Here is a 14424-nt window from a genome sequence, read left to right on the forward strand (position 1 = left end):
TTCCTACCCTCCCTCCCACACCCACACACACCCACACGCACACACTCATTCTCACACACACACACACACACGTTGTGCAGCTCAACAGAGTCAGTGTCCTCCTCTACCGGATATTACCAATGGATTCGTCACCTACGCTCCTGACACCACACCTAACTATGATCTGGACACTGTGGCCACTTATGTCTGTCACTCTGGGTTTGTTCTGGACCTCTCCCTAGGGGGATCTGAGATGAGAACTTGTGTGGACGGGATCTGGAATAATCTAGAACCTTCTTGTATCAGTAAGAGTAACAACACATATCATTATTTTTATTGTAGTTCAGTGCATGGTGGGTAATCCAAATGGCAGTTCATACATACACGCCTCTACCTCATAATGCATCCCCAATAGGTCCTTCCCTCCTCCGTCCAATCACATCATCCTTCTGTCAGTAGCAACCCTCACATACATACACACCAGATTCACACACAGGCACACTATTATACCCCCCACATAGATGCTCCGTCAGTGCTATGCTTTGCGGCTGTGGACTCCTCATGTGGTGGTAGGTTCCTGGGAGGTAACGACAGCCAAAGTTGTTGTCTCCCGCCAGAAGCCCAAGGACTAGGAGGCGGTGGTTATCTGGTCAATGGGTTTGGAGACTGTATCAGTTGCACTGTTGGTATGTCTGTGCACTGTTTTCTTTACCTATTAATTTTGTGTGTTATTTGTAATTTCAAATGATGCTGGGGTTTTCATTTTGTCCCTATCCAGGATTGGTGGTCACCTTTGACCCTCCGGTGTACATGGTGGAGGAAGGGGGTGTGGTCAACTTGAGAGTGGTGGTCTCTGGTGAGGCGGATGTGAGCATCAGCGTTCAATTCACCACTGAAGAGGACTCGGCAAGCAATGGTAGGCGGAGCTTTCTAATTAAACAGAAACATTTTATATATTTTGGTATCCTCTATAGATGATTTTGTGCCAATTCAAACTACGTTGACCTTGAATCCCGGGATCACGGTGCTAATGGTTGCCGTGGAAACAGTAGGGGACGAACTAGCCGAGGGAGATGAGATTCTGATTGGACGCCTGACATCAGAGCACCCCCTCATTACTCTGGGAGTCAGTCAAGCCACTATCATTATATTAGACGATGATGGTAAGAAGAATTATTATAATTATAATTAAAAACGCAATAACCATTATTATTATTATATAATTATAGGACCTAAATAACAATAAGAATGGACAATAGTCGTTAATAATTATGTAGTCTGTAGCTAAGCACGCTGCATGGTGTAGCAATTTCTGTTCAAAACCCTCAGGATTATAGTATGCATGTGTTGTTGTATACTTTCTGCTTAGTTTTATGCTGTATAATACCAGGGGCGTAGCCAGACTTTTGAGACAGGGGTTTCTTCAGAAAAATCAGTGGCGCGATAGCGCCGCGAAATTTTTGTGGCCACGCCCACTTCCGGTACCACACCCTCTTGATTGGGGCACACCTACTGCTTATTGACTATTGTTCATGACTTTTTTACATGTTTGTGAGAAGCTAGCTAGCTACAGACGTAACATACTAGGCATGCAGGTGCCAATTGTGTATTGCTAGTCTAGCTGAGCAACAATTAAATGTCATTTACCTGAGAGATTTCATGTGGCTGAGATTTTTCTAAACTTGTACACTTCCTGAATAAAGTTGTGCTTAGAGCTGAGTCTGAGAATACTGGAGCATTCAGGATTGATACTAGATCTAGAACTTAAGTCTTGGTCTTCTTTGTTTGAGGTAGCTAGCTGAGACTAACTAGCTGAGACAAAGCCAAGTGTGAAAAGATGGGCAGGGCTGCATGATTTCAATTATAGGGAGCCCTGCCCAATTTTCTCAGCAGCTCCTGGGGGGGTTTCTGGGCAACCAGGAAACAATGGTAGCTACGCCCCTGAATACCCCTGTTTGCACAAATTTTGCTGTACACTCTCCTGTACTCTGTGTAAGGTATCTTTGTGCTGTACCCCACCCTCACACCATTAGACAGTCTCGGCAAAAGTTAAAGTTGTACCGGAGCATTTCCAATGTACAGCTAAATTAAAATGCAGTCGAGTCTACCAATGTGCATCGCCATTGATGATTTAATCAGTCCTTACCCCCCTCCCCATCTAGCGGTATGTAGCGAGGTGCCCTCCCTTGATAACGGACTAGTCTCCTACGATACGAGTGATTTCCCCCTACCCCTGGACACGGTTGTTACTTATTCCTGTAACCTTGGTTACGCCCTCAACGGATCTGTGAACAGAACCTGCATGTTTGTGAACGACTCAGCAACCTTTGAACCTGAACCACCGCTCTGTGATCGTACGTTAATTAATATAATTATGCAGCAACTTAATTTTTGCATGTACATGTACTTCTTCATTATCTAAGAGTTTTGCTATTTCGAAATTACGAAAGATCTAGCTGCATAGCGTTAAATAGAGCATCTCTGAATGGCCATAAATGTTAATTTAGTTTCGTTGGTCCAATAACTTTCCTGGAAGCTTAGAGTAGAGAGGGGAGGCTTTTCAGATGAAATATTTTGGTCTGTTTTTGTCCCGTAATTATGGCTGTTCTAAATTGGTTCCTTTCTAAGCTTTCAGAAAATCGTTGAATTTGGGCCCTCAGAACTCTAGTCAGAGCCGATTCTAACCTAAGGGGAATGTAACTATAGCAACTCTGCTGTATTGGCTCAAGCTCTTATTTATTTGTTCTCCATAATTATGTTTAGCTGTTTGTGATGACCTCCCGGCGGTGGCTAATGGTTTCATTACCTACTCTGAGGTGTCAATAGCTCCATACAATATCGGAACTGTGGCCACCTACAGCTGTCTCCAAGGTTACGAGCTTCGGCTGGGAGACGAGACTAGAACCTGTGTGGATCTAGGTTTCGGTGGGATATTTATTGGAGTGACACCTACCTGTGAGAACACACCACCCCCTGGTACGTTAGTACAAATGCTACATGGTGTACTAGCAGTACTGTTATAATGATACCATATTACTAGACTATTAATTTTGCCTGTGAAAATCAGCAGAAAAATTAATCTTTTGCGATAATTATTACTATTGCGTTCTGGTACAATGTTGTACAAGTACCAGTATTGGTTGTTGCTATTTTAGATTTTTGAACTGATAAACACTCGAACATTTCATCTCTTGAAAAAACAATACGGTAGTGCTATTATGTAGTATCCCTCCATCCCTATGCCTACACACAGTTTGCCCCACCTCCACATACCTTGATGGCTCTGACTGCTCAGTGCAGTGTCCACCTGGTGCTATTGGCAACCATCGATCAGGACTGTGCGAAGCATGTACGTTAAATTATGCATAGGGATCGACCGTTATTATTATAGAAGGTGACCGACCAACTCGTCCATCTATAGTGGTTCCCTTGGGCAGACCAACACAGTGGCTGTATTATAGAAGGTGGCCTATAGCTACTAACACAGGTCCAAACACATGCTTTGGAGTCTTTGGAGCCCATTAACCTGGCTGTATATATTATAGAGGGTGGCCTGCTTTCGTATAATAATTATGCATAGCTATAATAATGTTAGCTATGGGTGACCACAATAGGAGGCTCTAGGTTTCAACGCAACAGGTACTGTATAGCTAGGTTTTCAATTGAAATAATTTGCAACTGTAATCTTTTGTATAGTGCCTACTGAATTTGAAATCCTCACCAATGCTACTGCCTACTTTGTCAACATGGCTACCACGACGCAACTCAACAGTGTCGTACTAAACTACTCTGTTTTTCTCAACCAGTCTGGCATTAACGCACCAATCATATCGCTGTCTCTTCAAAGCCCGCTATATTCCCAGGAAATTCTAACCTTTGATAATGGAGAACAAAGCAAGTCGTATATTCCGCCATTCCTACCCGAAGACTACAGTGTGGATGACAACGATATTGCCACTTTTAAAGAGAGCATTCTGTACCGAGGGGAAGTGCCTCAGGCGTTCTACAGTGAGGGGCAGGCTAGCTTGCAGCTAGACCTCACATCTCTTGTATCACCGTCTGAAATATTGTTGGGAGAAACGGCCACCACTCCAATGTTTGTCACTATCATGCAGCAGGAACAAGGTATTATTTTCTAACTAAAATATAGCTATGCTACTATAGTAGATGGTAAAGCAACGCTGGTACTGCTTCAATTCAAGTATTTCTATGAGATAATAATTATTGTAACTAGAGATAACTGTAGTTCCTTTAATCACAGAAATCACATGTGATGATCTACCAGCTTTGGCCAATGCAGTCATTAGCTACAGTAGTGCCATCTCCCCACGACCGATAGACACTGTAGCCACTTACCAATGTGTGGATAGATATACTTTGGAGGGTTCCGTCACAAGGACTTGTGGGGAAGATGGGATGTTCGATGGAGAGGAACCTCGCTGTGTCTTGATACGTAAGTAGACTAAATGTGGTAGCCCCGCTCAGGACATCACAACGCTACGTAGTTATTTTTGTTTGCTTCCCTTGCAGATCCGGTTGTGATCATGTTCAGTAGGGCCACATTCTCATTTGGTGAGAGTGATAGACAAGGCTTCGTGGAACTAGTGGCAAACGTGGCTCCCGCTCAAGACCTTGACTTCATAGTCACCGGAGGTAAGTAGCTCATACTAATTATTGTGTCAGTGCACAGTGTCAGTGCACATGCAAATATTGTAATGAGCATTTTCATGATATAATTTGTTTCCTCTTGCACATTCATTACTCATCGTTATTGCAGGTCCCAGCATTCAAGACTTTGTGGTGGTGTCGGCAGCTGGTCTTCCTGGTCAGATCACACTCTCTGCCGGCCAGACGTCTGTCCGAGTGCCGTTTACCATCAATAACGATGAGGTTGGTCTGGAGGATCTGGAGACGTATTTGGCATCTCTTTCCCTCACCTCTGAGGCTATTGCCGCTGGACACTCTTTGGGAGCTCTAACTCAAGCCACTGTGTCAGTCACGGACGATGACGGTATATCTATATACTTATATACATTGTCTTTGGCCACTCTATGATGTTGTTTTAATGGAATGTCAACATGCCCTCACAGCTGTCGATGTGAGTGTGGGTCAGACAACATACAGTGCTCAAGAATCTGACGGCTCAGTCACTCTCTCCTATGTGCTCAACCGAGAGGCTGTCAGAGACGTGTCATTTGATGTCATCAACACTGACAGAACAGCCACCGGTGGTGGTGTCGGTACGTATGTCTGCAATACTTAGTGATGACGTTGTTAAGATTAGGGTCAGTGCCAAACTATTTTACTCAATCTCTGCAGTGCCAAAACTAATTTTCTCGATCCCTTTGTAGATTATGTCTCTGCTGGCTACTCTCTGAACATTCCTGCCGGTCAAACTGGTGTGACCAGAAGTGTTTCCATAACGATGGACAATCTAGGATTTGAAGGAGACAAGAACTTTGTCAACAGCATATCTAGCATTAGCACTGTTGGTGTGGGGGCGGGTGAACCTGATGCCACAGTTACCATTCAAGACTCAGATGGTATGTTACTTTCATCTTGTATATAGCTAGGAAAAAATCACAGTCAAAATTGATTGGATGATCACAGATTAATCTATATAAGCAAACCACCCTGTAACATAATCTCTAGCTTGGTTTATCTTGAACTCAATTTTATAATATTGATTGTGTTATTTTTTGCAGCTATTCAGATTATGTTTAGCATGGCGATATTCTCGTTTGCTGAGAATGTTGAGGGTGTTCAAGGCTTTGTGGATATCGTGAGCAACATACCAGCTGCACAAAGCTTCACATTCAACATTAATGGAGGTCCCAGCACTCAAGACTTCGTGGTTGTGTCGGCAGCTGGTCTTCCTGGTCAGGTGACATTCCCTGCTGGCCAGACGACTGTCCGAGTGCCGTTCAACATCAATAACGATGAGGTTGGTTTGGAGGATCTGGAGAGCTATTTGGCATCTCTCTCCCTCACCTCTGAGGCTATTGCTGGTGGAGTATCTCTGGGAGCTATCTCTCAAGCCGATGTACAAGTGGTGGATGATGATGGTATGTGGAGCTTGTACGTAGTTGCTAATGGCAACACAGCTGTACTGATTCTAAAGTGCATGATATTAATTTTACACACTGTCCATTTATATGATTTATTGCATTATTGCAGTCACAATGTCTATCGTAATTATAGTACTTATAATTATGACATTGTGCAAGTGCTATCCGGCCTACACTGTCAGTAAGGTTCACTCAAATTGCATTGTTTATTGTTCTAGCACTACAATAATTATATGTGTATAATTTATGCAGAGGTCAGTGTGAGTGTGGGTCAGACAACATACAGTGCTCAAGAATCTGACGGCTCAGTCACTCTCTCCTATGTGCTCAACCGAGAGGCTGTCAGAGACGTCTCATTTGATGTCATCAACACTGACGGAACAGCCACTGGTGGTGGTATCGGTACATATGTCTGCAATACTTATTATGAATGTTTTTAAGATTACTAGCAGTGCCAAAACTAATTTTCTCAATCCATTTGTAGATTACGATTCTGCTGGCTACTCTCTGAATATTCCAGCCGGTCAAACTAGTGTGTCCAGAACCGTTTCCATAACGATGGATGGTGTAGCAGGAGAGACACCCCCTGAAACCTTCAGTAATTCTATCAGTTCGATCAACACAGTTAGTGTAGTCGCTGGTCCAGCCGAGGCAACTGTCCAGATCCTGGATTCAGATGGTAAAGATCACTAAAAGTATTTTCTTGCATAGCATAATTATCGTAAAGCAGATAGTATTCAAAGGTCTAAATGTGGGCTATATATTATACCAACTGTATGTGGTGTATAATAATATATACAAACCCACATTTTTACAACGCGTTGCACTTCCATAAAATTATAATAATGGTGCTAGATTGGCCTCTTGCATGGTCATAGCTTTGCTTAGCTATAATCCCTTTATTTTGAGCTAGTGTGCTCGCACTTCAATTAATGTATCTCCTCCCACCACCAGTACCAGTTACCGTGTCATTCGGAGAAATTGAATACAACTTTGTTGAGAACGGGGTTACAGGCACTATTCGAGTGGTGACCTCAAGACCCTCTCCTGTTGACTTCTCATTTACCGTTACTGCACGTACGTTGTCATAGCTACTGTCGTTTTAGAGTATATAGAGTGCAGCAACAAAATTTAATTACCACTCACACACCCACTCACACACACACACACAGCTCTCAGTGATACCCAGTTCATAGCCCCATCCGGTGGATCCATTGACGTCACTGCAACCTTCCCAGCCGGTGCCAGTTCGTTTGACATCACATTTCCCATTTATGATAATGTCGTTGCCCTTGAGGCGGTAGAGGAACTAATTGCCTCGCTGAGCCTTAACAATGTACCCACTGGAGTGGAACTCGGCACGCCCAGTGTGACTGTTATCAGGATACAAGATGATGATGGTGAGTGTGATCATGAGTGCATGTGTGTGGGTGTGGGTGAAGACACTCACCTTGTTTGTAATGACATGAGAGTTAGCCATGGGATAATGTAAAAGTGTACATGTATGTATTTTGGTGTATGCATGATTGCATGGTCTCATTCCCCGTATGGTTAGCGTCATTAGTTATAGCAGAGGTATTATTTTAACAATTTAACTAATGCTATGACAAATTTATTGGCTTATTTTCTCTGTTTCATACAACTCATTTTTATTGACCTCCCCAGACTTTTCTGTTGGTTTTGTCAATGACCAAGTTCCTGTTTCTGAAAGCGATGGTAGTGTTACCCTCAACATTGTGAGCACTCAAGCAGCTCGTCCAGTGCAAATCACTGTTATCACTCAAGACATTATTGGCGGAGTAAGACCAGCAACGGCTGATGTTGGTAAGATATTTATTACACAGTGAAGTCTGTCTATTTTGGTCACACTATAAAGCAAGTACTCTACATGGTAATCATATAATACAGCCAGCTGGTTATGCTCGGAGGCCAAAGTTTCCATAATTATAGCTTACAATAATTATTCAGCATGGCCCCAAGTGAATAATAATTATTCAGTGTACTAGTTGTATGTGCATGACTCAGATGATTGGAGCTAAGTGTTTGTTGTATCAGCGTTGGTACAGGCGTCACTGTTCTACCATGCAAGGGTGACCGTTATAGACAGGTTTCAATGCTATACTGAGTCGGTGTGTAGATTAGCAAGCAAGCATTTGTGTTTCTCTTTCAAATCATTTTGATTTCTCCCTACTGTGTACAAGTACGGTTGTTGCATGCAATATTTAGCCACTTACAATGCTTTTCCACTGCATACACAGACTACAACATTACTATGGCAGAGATAACCATCCCAGCGTTTACTACATCCACTGACTTCACCGTGGGGATTATCACCGATAACGTTGTTGAAGTTGATGAAGTCTTTCGAGCTGTAATAGTTGGAGCTGCAGCTGACGAGGAACCATTACCCGTTAGTCAGCCCCAGAGTGAGGTCACCATTGTAGACGATGATGGTGAGTGATGAGTCATTTCAATAGCAATGTTTACCTAGTTAGGATTGTTCAATTTTTGAAGTACATACGTATATTCCGTAAAGTCTCTGAAAGCCCTTTCAAGTGTTACAATGTTTTGCGGTGATCCATTATAATTGGTTTATGCAGCTTTATTCTCCCCACAGCACAATGCCCCCCTCTGCCAGAGATAGCCAATGGAATGATCACTTATCTTCCTGATAACACTCCTGATTACGACGTCGGAACTACGGCCAGTTACGTTTGTGAAGATGGATTTACTCTCAGTGGAGATGTAACTAGAGATTGTCAATCTGACAGAACATTTTCTGGCATGGAACCTGTATGCTCTATGATTCGTGAGTGGACTATTTCAATATTACTATTCTATTTGTAGTATATAAATATTCATGGTGAATGTTCGTATATAATTCACACACTTTCTAAATAAATAATCACTTTCTTGTCTTCTCTCACACAGCTCTTTGCGTTGAACTGGAAGTCATTGAAAATGGACGCGTTGAATACAACGATGATCCCTTCTCAGTGGGCACTGTGGCCACTTACTTCTGCAACACTGGCTACGCTCTTGTTGATGGACCTGATAACAAAATTTGTATAGAATCAGAAGGGGGGAATGTAGTGTTTGACCCACCTCAAACACCAGTCTGCGACCGTGAGTAAACTGATTATTTAAGTAGACGGAGATATTAGTATTAGCTATCAGTAACTATCAATAATTTTTTCTTCAGCTGAATGTGATCAGATCTTTGTTCCACCGAATGCAATTGTGACCTACAACACTGAACCTGTCCCACCATTTCCTGCTGGAGCTTTAGCTATGTTTGAATGTGTTGATGGATTCAGTCCAGTAACTACTAGCCCTGGACAACCCACTACATTCCCACTACCCGGTGAGCTGATCTTCCTCGAGTGTGGCGAGATAATACAGGGAGGAGGCGGAGTCTTTGTGAGGAACGGAACATCTTCCCAAGTTGAACTCAACTGTACACGTAAGTATACTACCGGTACAACTAGTTTTGTAAAACCTTCTAGTACCTCCATAATATTATACATATACGTACGTATACGAACGGTTTTCTTTTCTATATTGTCAATATTTAGCTATAGAATGTATAGTAACCCAGACACAACACACCCACATCACAGGGGATTGTGTAGAGCTCCCAGCTATAACCAATGGGATGATCTCGTACTCTCCTGACATGACGGCTAACTACTCTGCTGGAACAGTGGCCACTTACACGTGTGACGATGGATTTGGACTGGTACCAGGAGTGGGCAACTCAATGAGGACTTGCCTACCACAGATGTCGGGTGATGATCCTAGGTCAGAATTTGATGGAGCAGAACCAAGATGTGAACGTAAGTTCATGCAGCGATGAAATCAGCAATCAATTTTGTTATTATATAATAATCGATTCATGAGAATGTTTTTTCTCCATAGCCGTATGCATGGAGCTAGCGATGATACCCAATGGAATGATCTCGTACTCTCCTGACATGACTGCTCTGTACTCTGTGGACACTGTGGCCACTTACACTTGTAACAGTGGTTTCCGATTCGTGGCTGGAGTGGGTGATCAGATGAGAACTTGCACAGAAACCACAGAGAGTGACAGCACCGTGGTTTCAGGGGCAGAATTCAGTGGCATGGCTCCAAGCTGTGAACCAGTTGGTGAGTTCAACTGCACACATCAGCATACTCGTATCACAGCGATGATATCAGCAATCAATATAGTTAATAATAGCATGCTTTGCAATTGTTTGTGAGAAACGGATATCCCCAGTAAGTCAAACTTGACTGCACACGTAAGCATGTTTTATAGTTATACTGTACAGCCGTGGGCATTTCTATTTATCATGTACGTAAATACATATACGTAAAGAAACAATCTGTATTTCCCTCTGTAGTTTTTTGTGCTGAGCTTGCAATGATAACCAATGGAGGGATTGTCTACACCGATGATATGACTGCTCCTTACGACGTTGGAACTGTGGCCATCTACAGCTGCAATCCAGATTTTGTGCTCAGGGGAGGAAATGTGGTGCGGTTTTGTGTGGATGCTGGTGATGGTAGCGGTGTCAGATTTGATGGGGAGGCTCCAACTTGCCAACTATTGGTTATCCCTCCCGACGGTAAGTAATAATAAGTGAATATGTATAGTGTAAGAGTTTAAGTAATAATTGTTCAACTCACATACACCACCCTCTACACAGCTGTGACGGTGGGGATAGAATCCGCTCGTGTTACAGTGTCAGAGAGCCAAAATGTGGTGGGTGTGGTTATTGTTAAAGACCCCACCCCAAGAGACCTCCTGGTGACAGTACGACTGGACAGCATCACGGCTACAGGTGGAGTCAATTAGCCCATTTAAATGTAATACAAGTACTTATTAATTAAGTACGCTATTCTATTCTGCCTATCCTATTGTGATATTTTCTTTCTCTATCACATACATTTTTGCATGCTACACAATGTTATTATCAGCAGGCATACGTACATACTATTAGTGCAGTTCATAGTGGTTCCTTTGGCAGATCAAGAGTAGTCCAAACACATGCTATGGAGACCTTGGGGTCCATTACTCTGGCTGTATTATAGAGGGTTAGAGACAGGCTTCAGTGTACACAATTGATACGTACATAACTGAATCCAAGGTCTTTATGGGATTATGAGACCCCAAGGGCCCGAGGCTGTAGCGCCCCCGAGCGCAGCGAGGGTGCTACTAAGGGCCTGAGGGTCTCATAATCCCATAGTGACCGTTGGACGAGGCCTATAACTGATTTAGAATAGTGCTAAGCAAGTTAGGCTATATTAACACAAAGAAGACTCCGCAACCAAGAGTTTCTACAAACCTCAAGCAACGTTAAAGCTTCGCTCTGGCTAAGTCTACATAAAAAAACTCACATTGAAGGTCGTTTCCATCTCTTGAGAATCATGCATAGCAAAAACTGCTAATAGAAAGTTGCTATTCTACTTAGTAATTAGCTCTGCACTAGAGCACTAGCTATTGGTAGCTGCAAGAGTGAGATAAAAGCTGCAAAGCTGCACTGTAGAACACAAATACTTTTTAAAAAATTAATTTTTAATGATGCTGCACTGGCATCATGGTTACTATGACTTCAACATAAATTTCCATATGCAAGTACGTACATATAATTAACCTCTGTAGAAGACCTCTACTGAGGTATCTAAGTGAAATAAGGGACTTCTCAGTAACCAATCAGATTGCACCATTTGTGACAAGCATTTTCTAAATGTAAGTATACACGTCTCTATTCCATACGCACAGGTGGTGTTGACTACGGCCCATTCTCAAACCCCATTATCCGACTCCCAGCCCTCCTTCCAGCCAACGACACTCGAGTCCCATTCTTTATTCCCCTCATGGACGATAATATTGTGGAAAACACGGAAACATTTCGTGTGGGCCTGGAATCACGTGACAGTAGTGTGATTGTCGTGGGGATTGATAGTACTATTGTGTCTATTGAGGACGACGATGGTACGTTTAGACACTATACTTAATTATAATTATAATAATTATGTGTCTGAAATTTCTTAAGTGGTATTTTCAATCCTCACTCTCAATTCACATTTCCTCTTTTATGAAGTAATTATATACGCCTAAGAGGTGATTATTTTTGTCTAGATGTACCAACCACTGCACCGACATGTAATAGTTGTACCATGGATATCAAGGGTGTATTGGATTTGTACTACCGAGGGCAGTTGTATGTATTCCCCGAAGGGACACATGTACAGTATAAATAATTATGATGATAATTATTAATATAATGTGTTTGGTAGACATTTTTGGCTGCCTGTAACCTGATCATGAGTTAGCATTCTCCAATTCTGAAATATACATTATTCTGTAGTTTTGTGATACCGTATATAGCGGGTAATTTTCGTGGGGCAAAAAATATTTACCATCCTTAACCCTTTAACCGTCACGGGCCACGATCGTGGCCCGCAATAGTGACTTTTTTTGCGAAATTCTAATTCTGCGATACTTAGGAAGTAGCTCGAACTACGCACATCCCTGTATAGAGGAAGAGCTGTAGAATCACGTGCAATTTAGTCTAGAATTTTCCAAGCCACGTTGCTATATTAAAATTTCATTAGCATCTTACCGCACGAAGTTTATAGCTATGGCTAGATTGTTTACTTGTTCCGATGTGCCTAAACAGCTTGAGGACAGCAATGGCGATGTCTCCTCTGGTGATGACAGTGCCTATGAAGGAGAGGGGATAGTAGGATACCTCCCAAAGGCTACCAGCTTTATGCCAGACGCTGATGAACTGTCTGGGACTGAGGACATGCATGACATGGACCAAGACGGTGAAAGACCAGGAGAGGGCTCACTGTGTGACTCTGGCAAGTAGTATAGTATAGCTAGAATATCAGTAGTGAGTATAGTATAGCTAAAATAGAATTAGCAGTAATGAACAGTCTTTATGTGAGCTTGTAAATTTCATAGATCGTTCACCGATATAGTAATACATGTACGTATTGTACTTCAAATTGATATATCTTAGCACTGTTACATTCATATGATGTGAAAATCAAGCTTAGTCAAGCCTTTATACCATATGATAGGCTGATCCATAAAAAAAAATTTTTGGATTTTATCTCACCGCTGGCCGAGCATTTAAAATGATAAAAACGGGTGAGCGTAATAACCATGGTTGTTATGGCAACACATGTTGCACCATTTTATTCCTTGTTGTATGGGCATTCTATTGGTATATGGTTGCTAGGCATTTTATTGCTCTGGAAACCCGATAGAGAATTTACAGACATTTCACTTCACTGTTAATTAAGAATCCGACGGTTAAAGGGTTAAATATATTTTGCAGTTGTGGAGTTTACTCTTAGTTTGAGGGATGGATCACCAATCGTCACCGAGGGCAACCTGCAGTTGACCTTTAACCTCAATAAAGAGGGTGTGGCCGTTCGTAATGTCGACATTGTTGTACGGACTCAAGACGGCAGCACTACAGGTTAGACAGGTTGCATTGTGGCAGCTGTTGCAGTAATTATTTATCCATACACTTTGTGTCAATAGCATTTCTTCACTTTCACACATATTAATTTGATTAACGTTAACACTAATTAATTTTTAACACTGTTAATTGACCAGAAAAAGGTTTCTATATAATTATTAGTTCGTTGTTATATAATTATTGTTTAATGGCTAGTATAATATTAATAGGTGGATGTGATATACACTTTGAAATTTACGGTTACATAATTATACGTTAGGTGGCGGCGATTATACAATTCTGGAGCTCCCGTTAACCTTTGCACCCTCCGAGTCCCTTATGGAATTCACCGTGGATATCCGTGATGACTCTATTGTGGAAACCATGGAAATGTTCTCTGTGACCTTTGAACCTGCCGTCGGAGAGACGGGGGTAGCTCCGATCACCACGGAAACTGTCATCACGATTGTGGATGATAATGATTGTGAGTATTATTTACAGTAGCCCTCTGAATTATTGCTTTCAATAATTTCAGCCTATAATTGTATTACTCAGAAGATTTTTGGAGCTGGTGTTTTCTATAATTTAGCCTACAATTGTCTTACTCAGAAGTTCTTTGGAGCTGGTGTTTTCTATAGTTACCGGGAACTCAACCCTCGCACTTTGGTACTCATGCCCATGATCTAACTATTGCATAACAATTGTTTTACCACTATATTATGTACTTCATCCCTCCAGTTGTTAGCGTGGGCTTGGTTCCACCCTCTCCTCGTCTAGGAGAAGGGGCCACTGGACTAGTGCAACTGGAGAGCTCTGGAAACAATGAAATACCTGTCACCGTGGCAATAGATGTGGCTAACTTTGGCACTGCAACTGGTAATTTAATTCATTAATGTTGATTATCTGCTATAAAG

General features: G+C 42.1%; 1 protein-coding gene across 1 annotated transcript in view; it reads left to right on the forward strand.

The window, feature by feature from the left end:
• The window catches only part of LOC135335843 (uncharacterized), a gene marked incomplete in the record, with an annotated part of 743773 nt that overhangs the window by 720126 nt on the left and 9223 nt on the right, over nucleotides 1–14424 (forward strand). Inside the window, 23 exon segments of the mRNA XM_064531427.1 lie at nucleotides 4249–4432; nucleotides 4510–4632; nucleotides 4757–4990; nucleotides 5070–5219; nucleotides 5331–5522; nucleotides 5685–6044; nucleotides 6300–6449; nucleotides 6532–6726; nucleotides 7002–7124; nucleotides 7220–7447; nucleotides 7713–7871; nucleotides 8306–8500; nucleotides 8665–8856; nucleotides 8979–9173; nucleotides 9250–9510; nucleotides 9668–9883; nucleotides 9966–10196; nucleotides 10433–10657; nucleotides 10739–10873; nucleotides 11815–12027; nucleotides 13385–13528; nucleotides 13791–13994; nucleotides 14249–14386. Of these exon segments, the coding sequence (XP_064387497.1) occupies nucleotides 4249–4432; nucleotides 4510–4632; nucleotides 4757–4990; nucleotides 5070–5219; nucleotides 5331–5522; nucleotides 5685–6044; nucleotides 6300–6449; nucleotides 6532–6726; nucleotides 7002–7124; nucleotides 7220–7447; nucleotides 7713–7871; nucleotides 8306–8500; nucleotides 8665–8856; nucleotides 8979–9173; nucleotides 9250–9510; nucleotides 9668–9883; nucleotides 9966–10196; nucleotides 10433–10657; nucleotides 10739–10873; nucleotides 11815–12027; nucleotides 13385–13528; nucleotides 13791–13994; nucleotides 14249–14386 (4447 nt within the window).

This window comes from Halichondria panicea, chromosome 5 (assembly GCF_963675165.1).
Source record: "Halichondria panicea chromosome 5, odHalPani1.1, whole genome shotgun sequence".
Taxonomy (NCBI): domain Eukaryota; kingdom Metazoa; phylum Porifera; class Demospongiae; order Suberitida; family Halichondriidae; genus Halichondria; species Halichondria panicea.